Source organism: Meles meles, chromosome 9 (genome assembly GCF_922984935.1).
Source record: "Meles meles chromosome 9, mMelMel3.1 paternal haplotype, whole genome shotgun sequence".
Lineage (NCBI taxonomy): Eukaryota > Metazoa > Chordata > Mammalia > Carnivora > Mustelidae > Meles > Meles meles.
The window spans coordinates 59,859,892-59,883,184 of NC_060074.1; the positions used below are offsets into that span (position 1 = coordinate 59,859,892).

A 23,293-nucleotide genomic window follows, 5' to 3' on the forward strand; every position below is an offset into this window, starting at 1 on the left:
ACCCCCAGTGAACACCGCCATCTCTGAATTACCAACAGATTGCTATCTGGTCTCCTTCTTTCTATGCTAACCCCCCTTCAGTCTATTGACAACACAGATGAAAGAGATCTTTTACAAATTAAGTCAAATTATGTCCTGCAAAAGCTCCAAATCCTCAGTGGCTTCTAATCTCACGCAGAGTATAAAGTCTTTACGATGGCTAATAAAGGCCCAGGGTGATCTGCCCCAGTGACCCCTGTAACCGCTCTCACATTTTCGCTCTGACTCAATCCATGCCAGACTTACTGGCCTTCTTGATGTTCTCTAAATAGGTCAGGAGGCTTCTGCCTTCTACTTCTGCCTGGAACATTCTTTCTACAGGTAACTACATGTCTAACCTACTCATTCCAAGTCTTTGGTCAAACCTCACCTTCTTTGCTTTTGAGCAGCATACCCTTCCTTTCTTAATGAGGCTATCTTGAGCATCTCATTTCAAACTGCAACCTATTCTGTCACTGTTCCAGACTTGTAGGGTTCTTGGCTCGCAGAGTCAAAGAATGAAGCTCATGGACAAAAAAGGGCACAGTGATAGTTTATTAAGTGAATTATTATATTTGTATATCATATATTATATTTTATATTATATATTATATTTAAGTTTACTTCATGAAAGAAAGAAAGCTCTCTAAAGGGAGAGGGGTCCCCTTGTGGTCTCTCAATGATGTAGTTTTTGAATGTTGGTGAGGTCAGATCCAACGGCCAAAAAAGAATTCTTGAGATGTCTTTAGTGCAAAAAGGTGGTTTTATTAAAGCACGGGGACAGGACCTGTGGGCAGAAAGAGCTGCACTTGGGTCATGAGAAGTGGCCCATTATAAACTTTGAAGTTGGGACAGGGTAGATAGCGTCAACTTCTAAGGAATTTTGGAAACAAGGTTTCCAAGACCTGGAGGGGGTTAGCTGTTGTTGGGAAAAGGTCATTTATTACTGTCTAACAAAACCTTAGTTATGAGACCCTTCAGATATATATTGGTGGGTCGTGTGATTGGGGATGACTGCTAACATGTATCTTGGTGGGGGGTGGTTAGAGATAAAGGAGGTTTTCAAAGGAATTTTTATATGTTAAAGTAGACTTACAGGGTCTTGGAGGTTGGGCTAAGATTGGTTTTTGCCCTTAGCGGTGTGTCAACATCCAGGCAGCTGAGTCCCAGAGGAATGTCACTCTGCCTGTTTCAAGGATTTATCAATGGGCTGTAAGTGGTAAGGGAATTTAATAATTTTTCTTCTCCTTTTATTTCCCACATCATCACCTTACTCCCCCCATCTCCATTTTCATTTTCCTTTTGTTCTGTAGCATTTTTCATCTCCTAACATACCATCTAGAGTACCTTGCTAGAATGTGAGTCCAGAAAAGCAAAAACTTTCCCCCAACCTTTGTGTATTTTTTTTTCTCATATGAACTAGTGCTACATTATAGATGGTCAATAAATTTTCTTTTATTTAATGAATCAGTCTAAGTGAAATTTCTTAATGATATAAAATAAGCTCCATGGGGCACCTGGGTGGGTCAGTGGGTTAAGCAACTGCCTTTGGCCCAGGTCATGATTCCAGGGGCCTGGGATGTAGCCTCACATTGGGGCTCCCTGTTCAGCAGGGAGTCTGCCTCTCCATCTGGCTCTCGCCTAGCTCATGCTCTCTCTCTAACACCTCTCTCAAATAAACATATAAAATCTTTTTTAAAAATTGTAAAAAATAAAATAAGCTCCATTAATGTTGTTTTTCTTTTTCTCTTCTTTCTTTCTTTTTTTTGAAGATTTTATCTATTTATTTGACAGAGTGCGTGCACAAGCAGCAGGAGTGGCAGAGGGAGAGGGAGAAGCAGGCTCCACTAAGCAGAGAGCCTGATATACCAGGACCCTGGGGTCATGACCTGAGCTAAAGGCAGACTTTTTTTTTTTTTTTAAAGATTTATTTATTTGGCAGACACAAATAGGCAGAGAGGTAGGCAGAGAGAGAAAGGGAAACAGGCTCCCTGCTGAGCAGAGAGCCTGATGTGGGGCTCGATCCCAGGACTCTGGGATCATGACCTGAGCTGAAGGCAGAGGCTTTAACCCACTGAGCCACCCAGGTGCCCCTAAAGGCAGACTCTTAACTGACTAAACCACCCAGGTGTCCCAGTGTTGTTTTTCATTAGCTGGTATGTCTTGTTTTAGTATTTAGCATATAAATAATTTCTTTGAGAGAAGTACCCTCCAGCTCTGGAACTGAAGTTTGCTGAGGAGCAGTAAAATTTTACTAACTCTCATGTCCTTGTCTCTCCCATTCCCCACACCCCCTGAACCCCCATTCTTTCTTTTTAACCACTTCTTTTTTAAAAAAGATTTTATTTATTTATTTGACAGAGACAGATCACAAGTAGGCAGAGAGGCAAGCAGAGAGAGAGCGGGAAGAAGGCTCCCTGCTGAGCTGAGAGCCGGATGCGGGGCTCGATTCCAAGACCCTGACAGAGGCTTAACTCACTGAGCCACCCAGGCGCCTCCCCAACCCCCATTCTATAGAGGGGAAAGCAAATGAGGTAACACTATAATATGCATCAGAAAACATGTATCCTGTGTAAGAGAAGTAATGTAATTGGCTAATTTTAGTCAAAACAATGCATTTTCTTGTCTATTTGTCTAGTTTTTGATGTGCCGTTTTTCTGCTCTTTAAACCATTTCCTCCTATAGTGTAAATAATTTTTACTATGTTTGGAAATGCTATGGTTGGGAGTGGGCAGGGAGGGGGAAATGCACTGTTAAAGAGACCACATTCCTCAGCCAAGCTGCCTGGGTTCTAATCTCTGCTTTGCTACTAAGGGCACAATGGTGGTAAGTGATAACACAGTTCTCCACCTTACCTTTCACATGTGTGAAATGGTGATACTCAAGAGTATATACCCAATGAAGTTGTTTTGAGGAATGGCCCCTCATAGTACACAAGGCCTGTCTAGCTATTTTTATGAAATAGTCGAGTGTTTTCTGAAATAAAAATGCATAATTTCAAATTGGTTTTTATACATTACATTTTCATAAAATGACACTGCTCATACAATACTAACTGAACCATGAGCCAAATTTTCATTACTATTACTTAAAAAAAATCTGTGTGGGCGCAAGTGAATTTTTAAATTCTTCTACTAGAACATTTATAATTTGAAATACGAAGTTTAGAGAAAGATGCTGCAGATGGTGCTGTCGAAAGACCTCTTTGGATCTCGTGGTACATCGTACATAGTACTTTATAAGAGGTAAAGCAATTCTACCTTTACCTTTCTGAGTCTTTGGCTGAGACCCTTGTAATAAAAAATAGATTAACCAGAGAATAAACCCAGATGTTTATTGACATGTATCCTCATGTAGACATGGGAAATAGCCAGGGAAAAATGATATATAAATATAAATGTAAATAAATATAAATATGTTTTAAATAACATATAAACTTTCAGAGGTGATTCTAGCTTAGATACGATCTTCAGCTAAAAAGAAAAGGAAGAAGGGTGAGTGGAGGCTAACTGTGGGGAGGTACCTGGAAAATCAGTGTGGACAAGTGTAAGATTTGTTAAGCAGATATAAGTCTGCATCTTCTCCATTGATAAGGGTCTAAAGTTGTCTGGAGGAATCATCTTTGTCCTTCCTGGTAGGGAGGGAGGAGAAGGACACTTTTATAAATTTCCGTGGTGCTTTTAGGAAAATACAGGGAGAGCAGAGAGATTTTCTTTTATCTGCTTCTTCTCAATTGTTTTCCATTCAAAATAAGCCTTATGCCAAAGTGGCATATTTTGGAAATGAATACTGTCCTTCAGTAGGAGTTTCCCTAGGCAGCTCTTTTTCTAAGAAAGAGATACACTGCCAAGAACTGTGAACGATCTGATATTTTATCCCACTTGTAAGCCAACAAGTAGTCTGCCACAGTCTCTTAGAAGTTGACAGATGCATGAAATTCCTTTGTCAGAGACAAAGGGTTTTATTACTCATAGCACCACAGGCAGCGTGAGCTTCAAACTCATAGATTCTTCTTGCTCCCAAGGCTGCCAGTGAGAACTGGAGCTGTGAGGCAGGTGCTACACAAGCCCCCAGGGTTTGGATCAGAATAATGGACAAGTCCAAGTTTAGAAATGTCATGCTAGCAAACCAACCTATACTTTGTCCTGGAGGAACAGATTATCTTTGTTATCCTGCAACAAATTTCTCTGCCCTTGAGGGAAATATTATCCCTATCTTTGAAACTACATGTGTAGAAATGCAAGAAACCCATGGTGACTTGACCCTAACATACACAAACACAATACAAACTAAGATTATTATGATGAAAAAAAATGCACAAAAATTCTAACCAGATTTAGACTAACATTGTAAATGTAAAACACTCTATCCTTTCTGATCATTTCTTTGACTATGTAGTTAATCAATTAGAATAAAACCTTGCAAACAATTTGTTTTTCTCTGTGGTAAATTATCACTTGATGCTTTAACAGTCACGTTTTCCTCTTACCAAGTATGATCTCCCTCCATTTAGTCTAATAATCAAAACTTATTGTCTAAATTATTTCTTATTGTGTTACAGGAACTAACACACTTTCTCAAGAGTGGCTTGCACATTAGCAATCTTCCTTTCTCTCTGCCTCTTCCTGATAAAACTAAGTTTCACAAGGTTCCTTCTCTGTAGTGTAGCTGGGCAATTATTACTCAGCTTTGCAAGGTGGTTTTCCTCTGCTAATAGACAGCTAATGCTTTTATTCCCCCACATCCTCGTTTTTAAAAAACATTTTAGGGGTTGTCATATTCTTCAGAGATAATATCATCCTGATCTTTTTCTTTGTTTTTAAGCTAAAGCTACTAAAGCCGTTTGGTGGTTGTATATGTGCATCATGTCCCTTTAAAGCCAGAGCTACAAAATTCATCTGAGTTCCAGAGAAAAGCAGAACTGTCAATTACTCTTACCGAATAAATTAAAGTAAATGTTTAACTTTTCATCAAGTGATTAAAAACCAAGCTGTTCCCTTTGGTGGATATAATTACGAAGGACACCCTAAGAGTTTGCACAAAGGTTGAGTCACTGGTAGAGTTGTCAGAAAATATACAGGCTACCCTGTATATTAACATATAAACAGTGAATAATTTTTTACTGTAAGTGTATGTCTCGTGTGATATTTGGGACATACATACATTAAAAAAATCATTGTTTATTTGAAAATGAAATTAACCAGGCATCCTGTATTTTTTAAAAAAGATTTTATTTATTTGACAGACAGAGATCACAAGTAGGCAGAGAGGGAGGCAGAGAGAGAGGGAGAAACAGGCTGCCCTCTGAGCAGAGCCCAACGCGGGGCTGGATCCCAGGACCCTGGGATCATGACCTGAGCCGAAGGCAGAGGCTTAAACCACTGAGCCACCCAGGTGCCCCTCCTGTATTTTTATTTGCTAAATCTGGCAACTCTATTCGCCACTTACCCACCAAACTACAAATAACCTTTTGGTAAAATTTCGCATCAAGTGGATTTTAGCTCAGAAGCACTCCCCTTGGGGCAGAGGGAAAGGTTTCAAAGTTTTGGTGATCTGACATCAACACGACGCAAAAATAAACGTGATTAATTGAAAGTTTTGAAATTCACAGATGTAGACTTGGAAGTCCAGCTCAAAAGAGTGGAGCAATAAACTAAAAGAAATCATGGACTGGCGGGTTTGGGAGTTCTCGGGAGAAAAAAAAAAAAAAATAAAACACTTGAGCCTGGAGAACCTAGCCAAAAAGAGTGAAAGTTACTGGTGCAAAGACTTCTGCAATTTAGTGAGGAGAGAGCGCGAGACCTGAGCGAGCCAATAGGAGCCGAACAGAAGGGGGCTGGGTGCGTGAAGCCAATCAGAAATGAGATGGGTGGGATTAGACTCCAGGAAGGAGCGGGCTTCGGCCGCTTGGGTTCCGAACTCAACCAATCGGAACCGAGCAGGGCGGGGTAGGATACCGGGAAGGGGCGGTCTCAGGGAAGTAAACCGCACTGCCCGAGCGTCTGTCACCTGCATCTGCGTCTTCCCGGCACCTGCAGCTTCGCCTTTCTCCCAGTAGGGCGGACGCTGACTCGAAGGGTGACGAGGCCCGTTTGCTCGGCCCGGAATGGCCTACCCGGGATACGGAGGAGCGGTGAGTCAGGGCAGCTCCTCCGCCGCCCCAGCCCTCGCGGGGTTGGGCGCCCCTGCGGGCGGTGCCAGAGTACGGGTCCGCCCCCTCCCTCCGCCTGGTTTGATGGGCCTCTGGTACTTCGCGGGGCTGAGACACATCGCGGCATTGGAACGTGGGGCCAGGGTAGAGCAGGGAGCCACAGATCTTCTGGTCCCTGGGGGCGCCTTAGTCGAGTCCTTGTGAGGCGGGGATGTGCTGTGGTTTTGGAAATTTTCTTCCTGGATTGGAGCGCTCTTTTCTTGTTGCAGTAATATTTTGTGGTCGACCCCCACCTTCCTCAGTCTTGCTGGACGTCCTCTTTCAGAATTTTTGGCCACTTCTTGTTTTCTGTCCTTTAAGTTGCTTATGAATAAATTAAGGTGTGCCAGATGTCTCCCAGTATTTACTCTCCTACCAAGGGCAATCTGTTCTAGAATTTTTGGGGAGGAGGGAAGCATTAGGTTACTCTTTCTTAAACAACTTTTTATCCTTAACCTCCTTTGAGAGTTGGAAGTTGTAATTTGTGGTTATATACTCTTTTTTTTTAAATTCCTGAAATTGCTTTTTTGGGTGTCTTTTAATGTTTTGTGTTTTTTTTTTCTTCTTTTAAAAGAAGCAACTTTTTAAAAGTCTCATCCTTGTTTGCTTGTTTTTAATCCATTTTATTGTTTTAACGTTTACTGTTTACTTGTACTTCATTGTTTCATAATCTAGTTTTGCATTTCCTGGAGTTTGAAAGGCATTTTCTGGAGCTCCAGCCCTTCCTCCATACATTTACCCTTACACATCCAGCTGCTCAGCTCTTCAAACTGCTGGTAGTATCCGAACTTTTGGTTCCTTCCCTCCCCCCACTTTAGAATAATTTTTTCTTTCTTTTTGCCTTCTGACAATCTGTATTCATCTTTCAAGGATGCAGGTCAAGATTTTTGTTCAGTATGGAATAACAAACAATCTTGATGCTTCTTTCTCTTCCAGACTCATAAAAATGCTCAGTAAAATGCCTAAGATATTAAAATATATACCAAATTCCAAAGTTAAAAGAGTAGAGAGAAGCCATAGCCATAGCAGGAAACAAACGTCAGAATATTTACATTTGAACCATAGTCTCCTTCTTATTAGTTATTTGACCTTAACCGAATTAGGAAAGCTCTTGAAGTTTCAGGTTCTCAATGACAGAAAGAACCTAGTAGTCTAATACCTCATAACATTTTTGGAAAATCAAAGCACATGATGGAAAGTACTTAGTACCTGGGCTATAAAAAAAACCCTCAGTAAATATTAGCTCTGTATTATTTTTGTTGGTATTCTTATTGTTATTCTTATTAGTTTCGAAGACTGTGGTTGGAATTAATCAATTCATTGATCTGTTTATTAGCGTCTTGCTTTTTAAAAAAAATATTTTCTGGTGGAGACGGTGTTTGCATTCTATGCAGTTTCCCATGCCTAGTTCACAGTTTTATTGTGTTTACCATGTATTCTTCTAAGTATGTGTCTGAAGTATACTACTACTTAGTTTGACTGCAGGTGAATTTTTTTTGTATTTTTTTGCTTTTTATTTCAGTGATGTTGATGGTAAACAGTTAAAAAGTGTGCTTCATGTTCATCTGTTAGATTAAGTTCTCAGAGGCTAGAGAGGTTTTTTGTGTGTGTGTTACACTTCTTTTGTTGTTGGATAATGTGTTAATGAACTCAGTTACCTCCTAATGCAGGCCATCTAGCATTTTGTAGCTAACAGCGTCTGTAATGGTGAATTCGGTTGCTTTTAGTAACTCTTTCTATTCTTGTTTTTCTCTTGTTTTTCTGTGGACTTATCATAAATATTTTCTTTCACACCAACTTTAGTGGGTAACAGGTAATATTTGTATTAAAAACCTTATCTTTTTTCACTCTTATAGTTTGGAAATTTCAGTGGTCAGATGCCAGGAATGCAGATGCAGATGGGACAGCCAGTTCCAGGAACAGGGCCAAACCTGCTCCCTGGTGGATACCCAGCATATTCTGACAGTTATTCCTCAGCGGGAGACCCCATGTGGACATACTTCACTGCTGTTGCTGGACAGGTGAGGTGTTAAATACGTGGCACAAATACCAGTTTTTGAAAGTGATTGCTATTTAAAAGAAATGTCAACTATTACTTAGTGTGTCATTTTAAATGCATATAAAATCTGTATTTTAAGCTTATCTAGACTGATTTTTCTCTTGAGATCAGAGATGAGTATAGTCATAATTATTTCGTTTTTAGAAGTCCATTGGTATGATGCCTGACATGTTGTTCATTTCACTAAGACTGGAAATAGTGTGGTGCATGGTGGCTGAGCCAGAGAGGATTAGGGAAAATAGATCTACATGATCTACATGTTAATCTCCATGAAGAAGCTGGGATACAGTATCAAAAAGGAGTCTTTTAAATTGTGAATGGTTCTGGGAGAGACTTCATGGTAAAGCCAGTCAGGAAAGGGTAAAGAAAACACCAGAGTAGAAGTTCAAATATCAGAGTAGTAAGAAGAGACAGATTCACACTTGAATCTTAGTCACAGTCTGTATCTCTTCTTTTAGATTCACCAAGAAAAACTTACAGAGTAGTTAGAATTTCACAGGACTTTGATAACATTTTTCATTTACTCATTCACTTGAGTGTTCACTAGGTCCCTTATGCTTGGCTATTTATAGAGGATATACACAGAATTATTATATATGGCGGACACTTTGTTTTGGTGACCCCAATTCCATTCACAACCTCTTTTTCCCTTCTGTGGTAGAAGTTGGAAAAGCCCTACTACCAGCGCAGACACCTTGAATCTAGTAAAGATAGCTGTGTGCCACAGGACTGGCCACTGAGACGTAGGTGCAATTTCTTTTCTAAATGAGAAAAGCCTTCCTGGCAACTAGTAATGGCCCTTTTTGCTCCTTAATTCTTCCTGCCTGGAAAGGGAACTTGAGGTAGGGAAGTGCTACAGCCACCTTGGTACCTTGCGTCAACAAGCTTGAGGTAACAGCCTTTGGATGAGATATGTAGAAAAATGTAAAGAGATGGATGGTATTGTAAAGTTGCCGTACAGTCCTGTTCTGCCTGGCCTCAGACTTCTTGTATAAAAAAATAAACCCTTAATATTCTATTAGTATATATATACCACATCTTCTTTATCCATTCATCTCTCAGTGGACTTCTGGGCTCTTCCCATAGTTTGGGTTTCGTGGATGTTGCTGCTATAAACTTTGGGGTAATATTATGCAGCAGCCCCTCTCCCCCCAAAAAGAAAGAAATCTTGCTGTTTGCAACGATGTGGATGGAACTAGAGGGTATTATGCTAAGTGAAATAAGTCAGCCAGAAAAAGACAAGTATCATACAATCTCACTGATATGTGGAATTTAAGAAACAAGACAGAGGATCATAGGGGAAGAGAGGAAAAAACAAAGCAAGATGAAACCAGAGAGGGAGACAACCCGTAAGAGACTCTTAATCTCGGGAAACAAACTGAGGGTTGCTGGAGGGGAGGGGGATAGGAGGGATGGGGAGGCAGGGTGATGGACGTTGGGGAGGGAATGTGTTGTGGTGAGCGCTGTGTGTTGTGTAAGACTGATGAGTTAGAGACTTGTACCCCTGAAGCAAACAATGCATTCTCTGTTAATAAGAAATAAAAAAATAAACCATTATTGGTTTAAACCTCTTTGATAGTATTTTCTATTGTTTGCAGCTAAATGCAATGCTATTACATGATAACTCTTAAGTAGTGTAATGCTGGGAATAAGTCCGTTATCTATAACTGACTATATAATCTATTTTATAAAATTACAAGTTAAAACATAGAAACTGGGCATAGATTTAGAGACTTTTATTTGACTTCTGAACTCTTTCAGTATTACAGTTGGGAACAATAATTTGCATGTTTGAACTATTTGATATTTGCATTAAATTTTTCACAGTTTTAGGGGTGCCTGGGTGGCTCAGTGGGTTAAAGCCTGTGCCTTCGGAGCGGGTTGTGATCCCAGGGTCCTGGGATCCAGCCCCACATCACGTCGGGCTTTCTGCTCAGTGGGGAGCCTGCTTCCTCCTCCTCTCTCTCTGCCTGCCTTTCAGCATACTTGTGATCTGTGTCAAATAAATAAGATCTTAAAAAAATTTTTTTTCACAGTTTTGTGCTTTTGAAGATTTATTTATTTTAGATGGGATGAAGGGCAGAGGGAGAAGGAGAGAGAGAGAATCTCAAGCAGTCTCTGTGCTAAGTGCAGAACCTGATTTTGGGTGGGGGTTGGTGCTTGATCTCACAACCCTGAAATTGTGACCTCAGCCAAAACCAAGTTGCCATGCTTACCTGATTACACCACCCAGGCACCCCTAGTTTTGTGCTTTTGAATAGTAAAACTCCATGAGGACATGGCCCTTGGCATTTTCTCCCTTAAGCACTAGGAATATATTAACCATTCAGTAAATGTATTGGATGGATGTATAAGCTGTCTCATCTTCAGTGTTTAGTCTAAATATTTAAACAGTTATTTTATATGTTGAATTTTGCCCGGCTTTAAGGAATCAGGTAAGTTTACTGAACTCAGCTCTGCATCTGTTTTTTTTTTTTCTGTTTTATTTCCATTTTATTTACTTTTCAGCATAACAGTATTCATTGTTTTTGCACAACACCCAGTGCTCCATGCAAAACGTGCCCTCCCTATTACCCACCACCTGTTCCCCCAACCTCCCACCCCTGACCCTTCAAAACCCTCAGGTTGTTTTTCAGAGTCCATAGTCTCTTATGGTTCGCCTCCCCTTCCAAATTTTTTTTTTTTTAATAAACATATAATGTATTTTTATCTCCAGGGGTACAGGTCTGTGAATCGCCAGGTTTACACACTTCACAGCACTCACGATAGCACATACCCTCCCCAATGTCCATAGCCCCCTCCCCCTCTCCCAATCCCACCTCCCTCCAGCAACCCCCAGTTTGTTTTGTGAGATTAAGAGTCATTTATGGTTTGTCTCCCTCCCAATCCCATCTTGTTTCATTTATTCTTCTCCTATCCCCCTAACCCCCCATGTTGCTTCTCCATGTCCTCATATCAGGGAGATCATATGATAGTTGTCTTTCTCCGATTGACTTATTTCACTAAGCATGATACGCTCTAGTTCCATCCACGTCGTCGCAAATGGCATGATTTCATTTCTTTTGATGGCTGCATAGTATTCCATTGTGTATATATACCACATCTTCTTTATCCATTCATCTGTTGATGGACATCTCACCTCACACCAGTCAGAATGGCTAAAATTAACAAGTCAGGAAATGACAGATGCTGGCGAGGATGCGGAGAAAGGGGAACCCTCCTACACTGTTGGTGGGAATGCAAGCTGGTGCAACCACTCTGGAAAACAGCATGGAGGTTCCTCAAAATGTTGAAAATAGAACTACCCTATGACCCAGCAATTGCACTACTGGGTATTTACCCTAAAGATACAAACATAGTGATCCGAAGGGGCACGTGTACCCGAATGTTTATAGCAGCAATGTCTACAATAGCCAAGCTATGCATCTGTTTTTTTTGTTTGTTTGTTTGTTTGGATAGATCTCGTAATTAATCATGTTCTATGAGAAATGTCCAACTAAAGGTTTCTACGGTGTTCCTTTTTATTGGATGACATTTTTTGAGCAGTAATGATTCAGTCATCAGTTGTTTAGGGGAAATTCCGATTTGTTCCTTTGCAAATACACATACACACATACACACATGAGACATGAGTGTCAGTAATACCAACAGCTTTAACTTGAATGTGCATATTGCTTTTCCTTTTTCACACAGAGGTAGGCAGGATGGATGTACCTTTTTATTATGAGATTAAGGTTTAGTAACTGAACAAATAGGACTTGAACTTGCGTATCATTTCAAAATCTTGCTGCCTATTAGTTAACCTAACCAATGGCAACTAATTTTTTGTTAATGATCTAACTAAAGGCCTTCTTCAATTAGAAAATGCAGTTTTCTACCACTAAGGCTCTTTTGTTAGGGTTATAGAGTTGATCATTATTAGCTCACACTGCAATAAGGAGATCCAAAGAGATCACTTGGATTTTCTACATAGAATTTAGGCAGACATTACTTGTTAGTTAGTCAATTAAGGTAACATGTTTTCATAAAATGTGTGAAATATGAGTATGAAGTAGTGTACTAGGAGAATGCTTTCTGATGGTCATAACTTGTAGAAAAGCTAGTCACATTGTTCTTCAGACCCCGAAAATCCTGAAAAAACACATGTAAAATATAATTTCGCTCATTAATTAGATTTTAGATTTTTAAATTTAGTTGACACTTGAAAGAGAAGTTGTAATATTTTCAACCTTTGGAAGTAGTAAATGGACATGGCCACAAACTGTCAGAAATGACTATAGTTGAACCAAGAACCAATGATAATTGTCTTCATTCTACCAGACAACCAACCTGCCTTGTATTATGTCTGATGCTAGGGCTTGGGATGGGAGATGAGTGAAATTCAGATCCTGACTTAGAAGATCTTGCCAAGTCAGGGACATAGACACACAAGGAATGATAATGGTACAGGAAGGCAGTGCTAAAGATAAGCAGGCAAAGATTATGGCAACACTGAGAGAACATTCTCTTGTCTTTGTGCTTGTTGTCTTTGCCTAGAATAGCACTGTCCAAAGTAAACAGAATAAAAGAGCCACAAACATAAGCCACATATGTAGTTTTGAAGCCTCTTACCAGAGGCTTTACATTTTAAAAAGTAAAAGAAAAGGTGAAGTTAATTTTCATGATGTATTTTATTTAACCCAGTATATCAAAAATACTAATATACCAACATGTAATCAATATAAAAGTTATTAACAGTATTTTGCTTTTTTGTTGTTACGAAGTTTTGGAAATTTGGCATGTATTTTACACTTACAGAACATCTCAGATGAGACTAGCCATGTTTCGGTGCACAGTGAACTATATGGCTAGTGGTCACTGTATTAGACAGCTCAGGCCTAGAACACTCTTCCCTCCGATATCTGCATAGCTTGCTTCTTTCTTCCTTCAGATCTTGAAATTCATTTTTTTTTACCCTGTAAGTAAATCCACCTATCAGTGATTCAGTTATAGGTGAATTCACTTTATCAGCCTTAGTGAGGCTTTCCTTAACTGTCTGTGTAAAGTAGTGTTGGTCCACCACATAGAGCCCATATACACACTCCGTATCACTTTTACTCTGCTGTATTTTTCCCCTTAGTTCTTATTACCATCAAATATAATTTTTGATTTATTTTCTCTCCTCCACCACTAAAAAGTAAGCTCTGTGAAAGCAAAGAGTTTCTTTTGGGCACTGATACTAGTCCATTTAGCGGTGCTTGAACATAGTAGGGGGCTCAAGAAATACTTGTTAACTGAATGGTTCTTTCTAAAATGGAAGACATCTGTTCATTTATTTCCCTGCACTATCTTAACATACTTGTTTTCATGTCTACTTTGTAAGATTAATTTCATCTTGTATGAGCTTTTTGTTGGCTGTCTTTCTGAACAGTTGATTTGTTAAGGTATTTTGGGATTTTGGTTTCTAAACCTATTTAACATGGAGTTTTTGTTTATTTCCTCCCTCCTTTTTTTTGTCCTCTTTTGTGTCTCCCTCTTACTCATGTCAGTCTTCCTTATCTAGTGATTTTGTGATTTTGCTCACCTCGATTGTGTCCGGAATCCAATTTCATGACAGCTCAGGGCTCCTCCCGGGTAGTGGTATTGCAGACAGCTTAGCCCAGCATTTTAGTTCTGCTTTCCTAAGCCTTCCACTTCTCAGAAATGGTATCTTCAGGAGATAGTCTGTAGTATAGTTTGTTTTGCCTCTTGTCCTGAATAGAACATCCCATCTCACTTCCTGCATTCAGGTGGTGTGCCACTCACAGTCCGCATGCCTTGTGAAGTCCTCAGAAGCAAGCCCCCCACCCTGACTGTGCATATGTCTTTGAGTGTACAGAATCCAGAGAAAGGTCCTCTGTGTGCTAAGTGGACTTTTCTCTGAAATGTTAGAGAAAAAGCTTGTATTTGAACAGAGATTATCATCAGACCACATAGGATTGATTTCCTTCATTTTAATTGGATTGGTCAAGGTTTTTAGTAAATTCAATTTGCTCTTTTCTAGAAAGTTTTAATTTTGAGCCTGTTTGTACAAGGCATTATTTTTATAAATGAGGAAAAAATTGATGAAGCTTAGTAATTCTCATTAATTTTATTCTCAGGTGTAGTATCAGTTTTCCATTTAAGAAAAGTCAAAGGAAAAGGTAATTTATGACCACATTATCTTTAGTGTAGTAGAAGATGGGAGGCATTTTAAAATTAAAAATGAGAGAAAAGTCATTTCCTTCTTTCGCTTCTGTTTTACTAATTTGTAAAAGATTGTTTTTCAAAATTTACCCTGCAGTAATTGATAAGGATCTGCTGTCTGTGCCATTGTTTCACTGAGATACTATGGACAGTGGCAGTGTGGACTTCATTGATTGTTTTTTTTGTTTGTTTTTTTTACTGATGATTTCTTAGATCATGTTAGAAGTGTTTGTGTAGTGTTTCAAAGTCTTGAAATATAAAAATGGTTTGATACAGTAGGAAGGTAGGTAATCGCTTAAATAAAAATTGCTTCTAAAGTCTTTATCATTGGAGGAAAAATTGCTAACGTACCTTTGATTCTAAACATATGGCTAATTTTTTAAAGTGTAATTTTCTTAGTTCAGAATTTATTAAAGTTTTGTAAGCAAAATCCCAGAACTATGGATGGCAGAGAAAGGAACACTTAGATACTCTGTGTAGGCACGTGCATGATCCATTGGAAAGAATGCTTCTTACACTTTTTAATTCTTGTTAGAACCACTGGAATTTTTGTTATAAGGAATTCCTTATTAAAGACTCATTTGAATATGAGTAGTTACAGTACTTCTTGGAAGTTGGTTGTAAACACTTTCTTTATTTACTGGGTCTCTTACAAAACCAAACTCTTACAAAGTTCATGTTTTAAATTTGTTTCCCTGATTCTTTCTCAGAGCTATTGTTTTGCATTGGTGACAGTGTTTATGATGCTTTCAAGTAAATTACTCTGTATATTTTTGTAGAAAGTAGGTAGAGGTACTGAAACATAATGGGAATATTCAGCCTGTTTCACTTCCATTGTGATTTCTTATTTGTGTTAAAAAAAAAATTATTTCCCATGGTAGGTTCAAACAAGAATGTTTGGGAAATAATCAGAATAGCAACAAGATGCAGGATGACTCTAAAATTTTGCTGGGGGTAGCTGGGGAAGGTGGGGGAAGTTATTCTCTCCTTCCAGTTATAGCTTCATATCCCTTAGAAGTAACACCCCATGAAAGGGGCCATTAGGGGAATGTTTTTGAGATTTTTCTTTGGTCATTTTCCCATTTTAAGTAGAGATGCAATAATTCTCACTAGGTATTTTGACCTATTATAGGTCAGAATGATTATTATTTGTGTTTCTCAGAAGTAGAAAAAATAAATTATACTTGAAGTTCTTAAATATTAATAGAATATAAGTTGATTGTGAAAAAATTATTTACTTTCTGTACTGTTTTATAATATGGCTTTGCTGTCAGTAATTACCTCTATAATTTTATAGTTGATAATAATGTTTTAAAGAATGCATATTTATTGAATAGCCTAAAACAGCCAATTAGCATACTAATATGATTTGATATAATTGTGCATTAAATCAGATTATAATTATTTTTTGACAGGATGGTGAAGTGGATGCTGAGGAACTTCAGAAATGTTTGACACAGTCTGGAATTAATGGAGCTTATTCTCGTGAGATCTTCTCCGTGTCCTTTATTTAAATATTTTTAAAAATCTTCTTATTGAAGTTATATATGCACATAATCTAAAGAGTCATATAGTTCTGCAAAGCTTACTGTGAAAATAACTGTTCCTTGTGCATAATTATCTCCCCAATGTTAACCACTCATATAGGAAATTTCATTCAGCTTTTACAGCTGATCCTTTTGAAATTTGCTTCCAGATCTCAAAATAGCATGCTTTTATCACTATAGATTTTCAGTTTTAATGATTAACAGTTGATATCCTGCTATGGAAGATGAGAATTAACTCTCTTGGAACTTGAAACTCACTCTTGCCCTAGTACTTCACATTGGACTATTTCCTAGTCCTCCTCCCTCCAGTAGAGCTGTGTAGTAATTTCATTAGTATACATTAGTACTAATTTCATTAGTACACATTAGTACACATCAGTAATCAGTATTTGTCTTATTGTTATTATCTAAATGTTCTTCCTCTGTCTTGTGATAATGTGTGATTAATTTCCCCTTTTATATACTGTTTTACTTTTTCTGAAATTAATCATCATTTTGAAACTTTTTATTGTGACCTACTTTATTTTTTTTATTAACATAAAATTTATTATTTGTTTCAGGGGTACAGGTCTGTGATTCATCAGTCTTTTTTTCTTTTCTTTTCTTTTGAAGATTTTATTTATTTATCTGACAGAGATCACAAGTAGGCAGAGAGGCAGGCAGAGAGAGAGGAAGGGAAGCAGACTCCCTGCTGAGCAGAAAGCCCGATGCGGGGCTTGATCCCAGAACCCTGGGATCAGGGCCTGGGCCAAAGGCAGAGGCTTTAACCCACTGAGCCACCCAGGTGCCCCTGTGATTCATCAGTCTTAACACAATTCACAGCACTCACCATAGCACATACCCTTCCCAATGTCCATCACTCCTGTCATTCCTTCACTATCATTCCAGAACGGACTTTCCATGCTCTTTGGAGTTGGATCTCCCTTTTTCATCTCTATTTCTCTGTTCATCTCCCTATTTCATCTCTAGTCATTTTTTTAAAAATTCAATAAAATACAACATTAACCAGCTTCTCAATAAGAGAATGCATGGGAACAAAGTCTTTTTAGGCTTTATCTGAAAATGCTTTCATTCTGTCCACAGAATTCAGTGACCAGGTATGGAACTCTGCATTACAGATGATTTTCATTTAGAATTTTAAAGACATTGCTCCATCATTTCTAGCATCCACTGTTACTTTATCTTTCTGTTTCCTGCCAGTATGCCAGTTTTTTCACTGTGGAGGCTTGTGAGATCTTCTTTTTGTGCCTGGTTTGGAATTTCACAGTGATGTGCCTGGACTTGTTGTATGGGAACTCAGTGGGAATTCTCAGAGTGGGAATTCATTTACTTTAATTCTGAGACATTTTCTTTAGTGATGTTTTCTCAATTTTCTCCTTCTAGAATGCCTATCATTTGGACTGGGCCACTTTTCTTAATATTTTTGTCTCCTATCTCTGGTTTTCCTCTGTGGGGAGATTTCCTCAACTTTATTTTCTGAATCTTCTATTGAGGTGGGTTTTGGTTTTGTTTTTTTTTTCCAATATCTGCTATCATGTTCTTAAAGTGCAAGAGCTTCTCTTTTTTTTTCCATGTATGTGATGTGTTCCCTTACCTTTCTGAAACTGTATTTTTGTATTTGTTGTTAATGTATTTTTCTTGTTAATATATATTTCAGGGTTTTTTCTTCTTTCATCATCTGTGTTTCTTCCAGATCTTTTTTTTTCCAGTTTATTTGTTTGGTTGTCTTTCATGTTAGATGCTTTTCTTAGGTGTCTGATGATCCTTGGTTGCACATGATGAACTAAAATGCAGGTGAGAAGCTCTGAGTTTGGTATTGACTGTAGACTTCATGTCTGGTGACTTGGTGGGGCGGTGTTATGGAACAGTACATTTAGGAATTTCCTTTTGGACTGGTTGTCTGGTAGGAAAGGAGGAGGGAAGACTCAGCAGGGTTCTTGGTCTTTGATAAACTGTCACTTAAATGTTATTTTTAGTAGATAGGCTAGGGTTAGGGTTTGGGTATATGGCTGTTCGCAGACCTCCCCAGAGAATAAAACCCTAGGCTTCTGCTTGACATGGCAGCCATCTACCAATCCGAGGCAAGGAGGGGATGGGGGCTCTAAATACTCTTTAAACAGATATTCAGTTGGTCCTTCTGTTTATAACACTACCTTTACACTCATTTTCAGAAATACTATCAATTCTTTTTTTTTTTTTTTTTTTTTTTTTTTTTTTTTTAAAGATTTTGTTTTATTTATTTGACAGACAGAGATCACAAGTAGGCAGAGAGAGAGAGAGGAGGAAGCAGGCCCCCTGCCGAGCAGAGAGCCCGATGCGGGGCTCGATCCCAGGACCCTGGGATCATGACCTGAGTGGAAAGCAGAGGCTTTAACCCACTGAGCCACCCAGGTGCCCCAGAAATACTATCAATTCTTAAATGTTTGGGGTCTTTCCCAGGATAATTAAGCTGCTTCTCAGGTTTTCATCTCTTGTGTTCAGGAAGCTACTTTCTTAGATCTAGGGTTAGAGTTAAGGTTAGGGTTAGGATATGTGCCTGGTGCCTGCAATTCAGGCATCTCTCCAGAGGGGTAAGGTTAGTGTTAGAGTTAGAGTTGTGGTTAGGTTCAAAGTTAGGTGTTAGGGGTTGTATGTTAGTGATTAGGGTTAGTGTTAAGGTCAGAGGTAGAGTTAGTGTTCAGGTATGTTCCTGGTGTTTTGCAGTCCAGAAACTTCTGCAGAGGGTCCTTAGGGTAGGGTTTATGTTAGAGTTAGGGTTAGGGCTTGAGGTTAAGAGCTAAAGGTTATGAGTTGGGGATAAAGGTTTGGATATGTGCTTGGTATCCTACAGTCCCAGACCTCTCCAGAGAGTAAAACCCTAGGCTTCTGGTGGCTTGTGAATTGACATGGCAGCCATATACCAATTAGAGGCAAGAAGAGTTAGGCTCTGAATACTCTTTAAATAGATATTCAGTTGGTTCTTTTGTTTTTAATCTGTATCTTCACACTTGTTTTCTGAAAATTCTGCCAATTTTTAAATGTTTAGAGTCTTATCGAGGATAAGTAGGCTGGTTCTCAGCTTTTCTTATCAAGTGTTTAGGAAGCAAGTTTCTCAGATCTAGGTTTAAGATTAGGGAGGGAGCTAGGGTCATGGTTAGGGTTAGAGTATGTGCCTGGTATTCTACAGTTCAGAGAACTCTCCAGATGGTTAGAGTTAGGGTTAATGTTAGAGCACGGGTTTGGGTTTGAAGTTAGGTGTTAGGGGATTGGGTTTAGGGGTTTGGGTATGTCTCTAATGTCCTGCAGTTCAGAGACCTCTCCAAAGTATAAATTCCCAGAGTTTTGCTGAGGTTACAATAGATATTGCAGACATCTATGAATCTGAGGCAAAGAGGGGATTTGGTGCTCTAAATGCTTCCTAAATAGATATTCAGTTAGTCTTTCTGTTTTGATCTCTACCTTCATACCCATTTTCAGAAATACTACCAATTCTTAAATATTTGGGGTCTTCTCACAGAGAAATAGGCTGCTTCTCAGCTTTCTGACCATGTATTCAATAGCCACTTTCTCAGATCTAGGGTTAGGGTTAGGGTTGGAGTCAGGATTAGTGTTAGTGTTAGGTTTAGGGGTTGTAGGTTGCCAGTTAGTGGTTAAGATTAGGGTTAGGGTTAGAGTTAGTGTTAGCTTACGTTTCTGGTGTCCTGCAGTTCAGAGACCTCTGCAGGGAGTTAGTGTTAGGGTTAATGTTAGGGTGAATGTTAGTATCAGGATTTGAGCTTAGGAGGACTGGTTAGTGGTTAGTGGTTAGGGCTTTGGATATGTGCCTCGTATCCTGAAGTTTAAAGAATTCTCCAGACAATAAATCCCCAGACTTCTGCTGGTGTAAGAATAGACATGGCATCCATGGAGCTGAGGCAAGGAGGGAATTTAGGGCTCTAACTCCTCTTACAAAGATATTCAATCGGTCCTTCTATTTCTCTCTACCTGCAGACCCATTTTCACATACAATACCAATTCTTAAATGTTGTCTTCTCCTGGAACTAGGCTTCTTTTCAGCTTTCCTTACTGGGTGTTCATCAAGCCACCTTCTCAGATCTAGGCTAGTTAACTTCCATCCATCCTACTACTTCTCTTAGTTACATAATTCTTTTCCTCTGTTTTCTCTCTCATCCCAAAGTCAAAGGTTTATGACTTTAGAAAACTTAATTTTTTGCCCATTCTAATGGGATTTTGGGGGAAGTGAAAATCCATTAATTTTCCTGAAAATTCTTCTCTATTCTTTGTCAAAAATATTTCATCTTATGTACATATATACTCAGTCCTATTTTGTGATTGAAGATATGCTTATTTGAAGACTCAGTGTTTGCCATTTGTTATCATATGTTCAGATTTTCCCATGTAATGGATAGGCACTATGTTAACGTGAAAGCAAAATATCATTTGCTTGACAAAATGTTGGAATGCCATCCAGAGATTTCTCATGGAAATTTTGCCACCCTCCTTCTTCCGACTTGAGTAGTATTTGTATGAAGGAGCACTGGGCTCCAATCCTGACTCCTCCACTTATTAGCTCTAGGAACTTGGGAAACTTTATTATTTTGGGCCTCCGTTTCTTCATTTATAAAATTGGGACTTACAATACTTTTGTATGTTTATGTAAAATCACAAAATCGTACTGCCTAGCTCATAGTGAATGCCATTGAGTGTCTGTTGAATCGTCAGTCTGAAAATATTGTAACCTGTTCTAACACTGACACTGTATTGATTTAAAGAGAATCAGCTATTTTAACTTGGAGAATGTTTTATGATTTTTTTTCTTAATAGGTCTAAAATTTAGCTGAAATGTTTTTCATTTATAAAAATTTAAATATGTTATCAAATAGCAAAACAAGATAACTTTAAGCAGTTTTATTTATTTATTCACTCATTTTAAAGAGGTACTAGTAAGAACTTTGTAAGCTTAAGTAATTGTGCTGACATAGTATCTCTTTTATCAGGACTGATGCAATTGGTTTTGAGATAAATTAGCTTACCAATTCAGTGCAATTGTGATAAGGTTTAGAAAAATTAAATTCTACCTAGTGAGTCTTTAGTTATGGTTCTGTAGATATGAAAGTGTTAATATTTCTTTTTTTTAAATTTTTTTTAAGAATTTATTTATTTATTTGACAGACAGAGATCACAAGTAGGCAGAGAGGCAGGCAGAGAGACAGCGGGGTGGATCCCAGGACACTGGGGTCAAGACCTGAGCCGAAGGCAGAAGCTTTAACCCACTGAGACACCCAGGTGCCCCAAAGTGTTAATATTTCTAATAAGCCATGATTTTAATATAGTTTATATTTACTTTTTTCTTCCTGCCTTTTTTCTCCCCCAAGGGAACGAGTTGCTTCAGATCAGAAGCTCATTTTTTTAATTTGATAGATTGCAGTAAACTAGCAAATGATTTACCTATATCTAGGCTCATCTTACCTTAGTCTATAGTCTGTCCTACACTCTGTTCAATATAAGTGAATGTTTCTGGAATGGAAATTTTAGAATTGCCTTCTGCTCCTTAAAATTCTTCAGTGACTTCCATTGGTCTAAATCTTTAAGGGTGGCATTCAGGACTTTGATGATCTGGCCCTCATCTGCCTTTCAGATGTCCTCAAAGGCCAGTCCTTCATCCCAAGCTTTAATCAAATCTCTAACCCCTTCAAGTTTTGTGATCTCAGTATATGTGAGACTTCTACTTAAAACCTACTTATCATTCGTGTTAGGAAGACTGAAGCCCTCCTTTCCCCTGTGACAGTAACTTTCAGTTATTTTATCATTGCTTATCTAAGTACCCAAATCCCCTGACTAGATGTGACTAGATGTGAGTAGTTTGAAGTTGTAGGGATTTTTATTTTCGACTTTTTTATTTTTTCCACTATGGATGCCTTACATTTAAAGTTTGTTAATAAGGGGTGATTGTTTATTTTTGACAAATTTTAAACATTTTGTTTTCTAAAATAGAAATTGTCATAATTTTACATAAATAAAATTGGACAGACTCCAGTTCAAATAATAAATATGTTTTATAGCCTTCAGCTTGGAAACCTGCAGAATTATGATCGCCATGTTGGATGTATCCTTGAATAAAAATAGACAATACTAGAATATGGAATAATTGCTTTCTGAATATAACCAAGCAATTGTTGGCTATAAATGGCCATAGTGAATTGGAGACTTTAAAAATACTTCGTAAGATCCTGTTTGAATTCCATACTTTTCCATTTTTACGCAATCTATTCATATGCTAAATTTGGTGAACTTGCAGAAGCATACTAACAATGTTTTAGTCAATGATTTGCAGTTTCGGGCCAAATAAATTCTCTTTGGTATCAAAACTTATTTTTATTAATAAAACTATCAGAGAGATTACACAGGAAAAATGGGATTTAATGAATTTAAGGAACTCTGGGCAGCTCTTAATGCTTGGAAGCAAAACTTCGTAACTATTGATCAAGACCAAAGTGGCACAGTGGAACATCATGAATTGAATCAAGCCATTGCTGCTATGGGTAAGAATATTAAAATTCTTTAGAATATATTCAGATCACCTTTGTTCTTTGATGAGATGATTCTTAATTGTTAAGATTTATTAAGTAATAAAGGAGTATATTATTTCACCAGCTGTTGCCCAATTTGAAGACCTTTAACAAAACCATTTTATCTATGATTTTTACAAAAGAAGATCTTTTATACATGCTGATTGATAAAATAATTTCTGAATTTCCTCTGTTAAGTATATTAAAATTTATCCCTCTAATTATTGGTATTTACCATTTATATTCTATCTTTTGTAACTTGGTAAGATCTCTAATACTCAGTTATTTAGTTATTTAGCTATTTATTTTTACCAAATTTTTTGAAATATAATTAATATGCAGTGTTATATTAGTCTCAGGTATGCAACACTTCTATACATACCCATAGCAGGTGTGCAGCATTTCTGTACATTACTTAGTGCTTACCACAAGTATATTTACTGTCTTTCATCATATAGTATATATCATGATCTTATTGATTGTATTCCTCATGCTGTATTTTTCATTTCTGACTTAATTTTTTTTTAATTGCAATTTAAAAATTTTTTGAAGATTTTGTTCGTTTATTTGAGAGAGAGAAAGAGAGAGACAGAGAAAGAGAGAGCATGAGCCAGGTGGGGAGCAGCAGGCTCACCACCAAACATGGAGCCCAACGTGGGACTCGATCCCAGGACCCTGAGATCATGACCTGAGCTGAAGGCAGATCTTAACTGTCTGAGCCACCCAG

At 38.2% G+C, this 23,293-nt stretch overlaps 1 protein-coding gene across 5 annotated transcripts in view; it reads left to right on the forward strand.

Annotated features, from left to right (window-relative positions):
* The window catches only part of GCA (grancalcin), a 51,293-nt gene that overhangs the window by 18,681 nt on the left and 9,319 nt on the right, over positions 1–23,293 (forward strand). For 2 of the 5 annotated variants that reach the window (XM_046018165.1, XM_046018166.1), the window contains exons 4-10: positions 1,156–1,237; positions 2,380–2,552; positions 6,077–6,151; positions 8,065–8,229; positions 15,887–15,956; positions 22,060–22,103; positions 22,392–22,539. In XM_046018165.1, the coding sequence (XP_045874121.1) occupies positions 6,125–6,151; positions 8,065–8,229; positions 15,887–15,956; positions 22,060–22,103; positions 22,392–22,539 (454 nt within the window). In that variant the 5' untranslated portion in view covers positions 1,156–1,237; positions 2,380–2,552; positions 6,077–6,124. Of the gene's footprint in view, positions 1–1,155; positions 1,238–2,379; positions 2,553–5,997; positions 6,152–8,064; positions 8,230–15,886; positions 15,957–22,059; positions 22,104–22,391; positions 22,540–23,293 lie in introns of those variants that run through there. The other 3 variants (XM_046018167.1, XM_046018164.1, XM_046018168.1) reach the window with 3 other exon arrangements.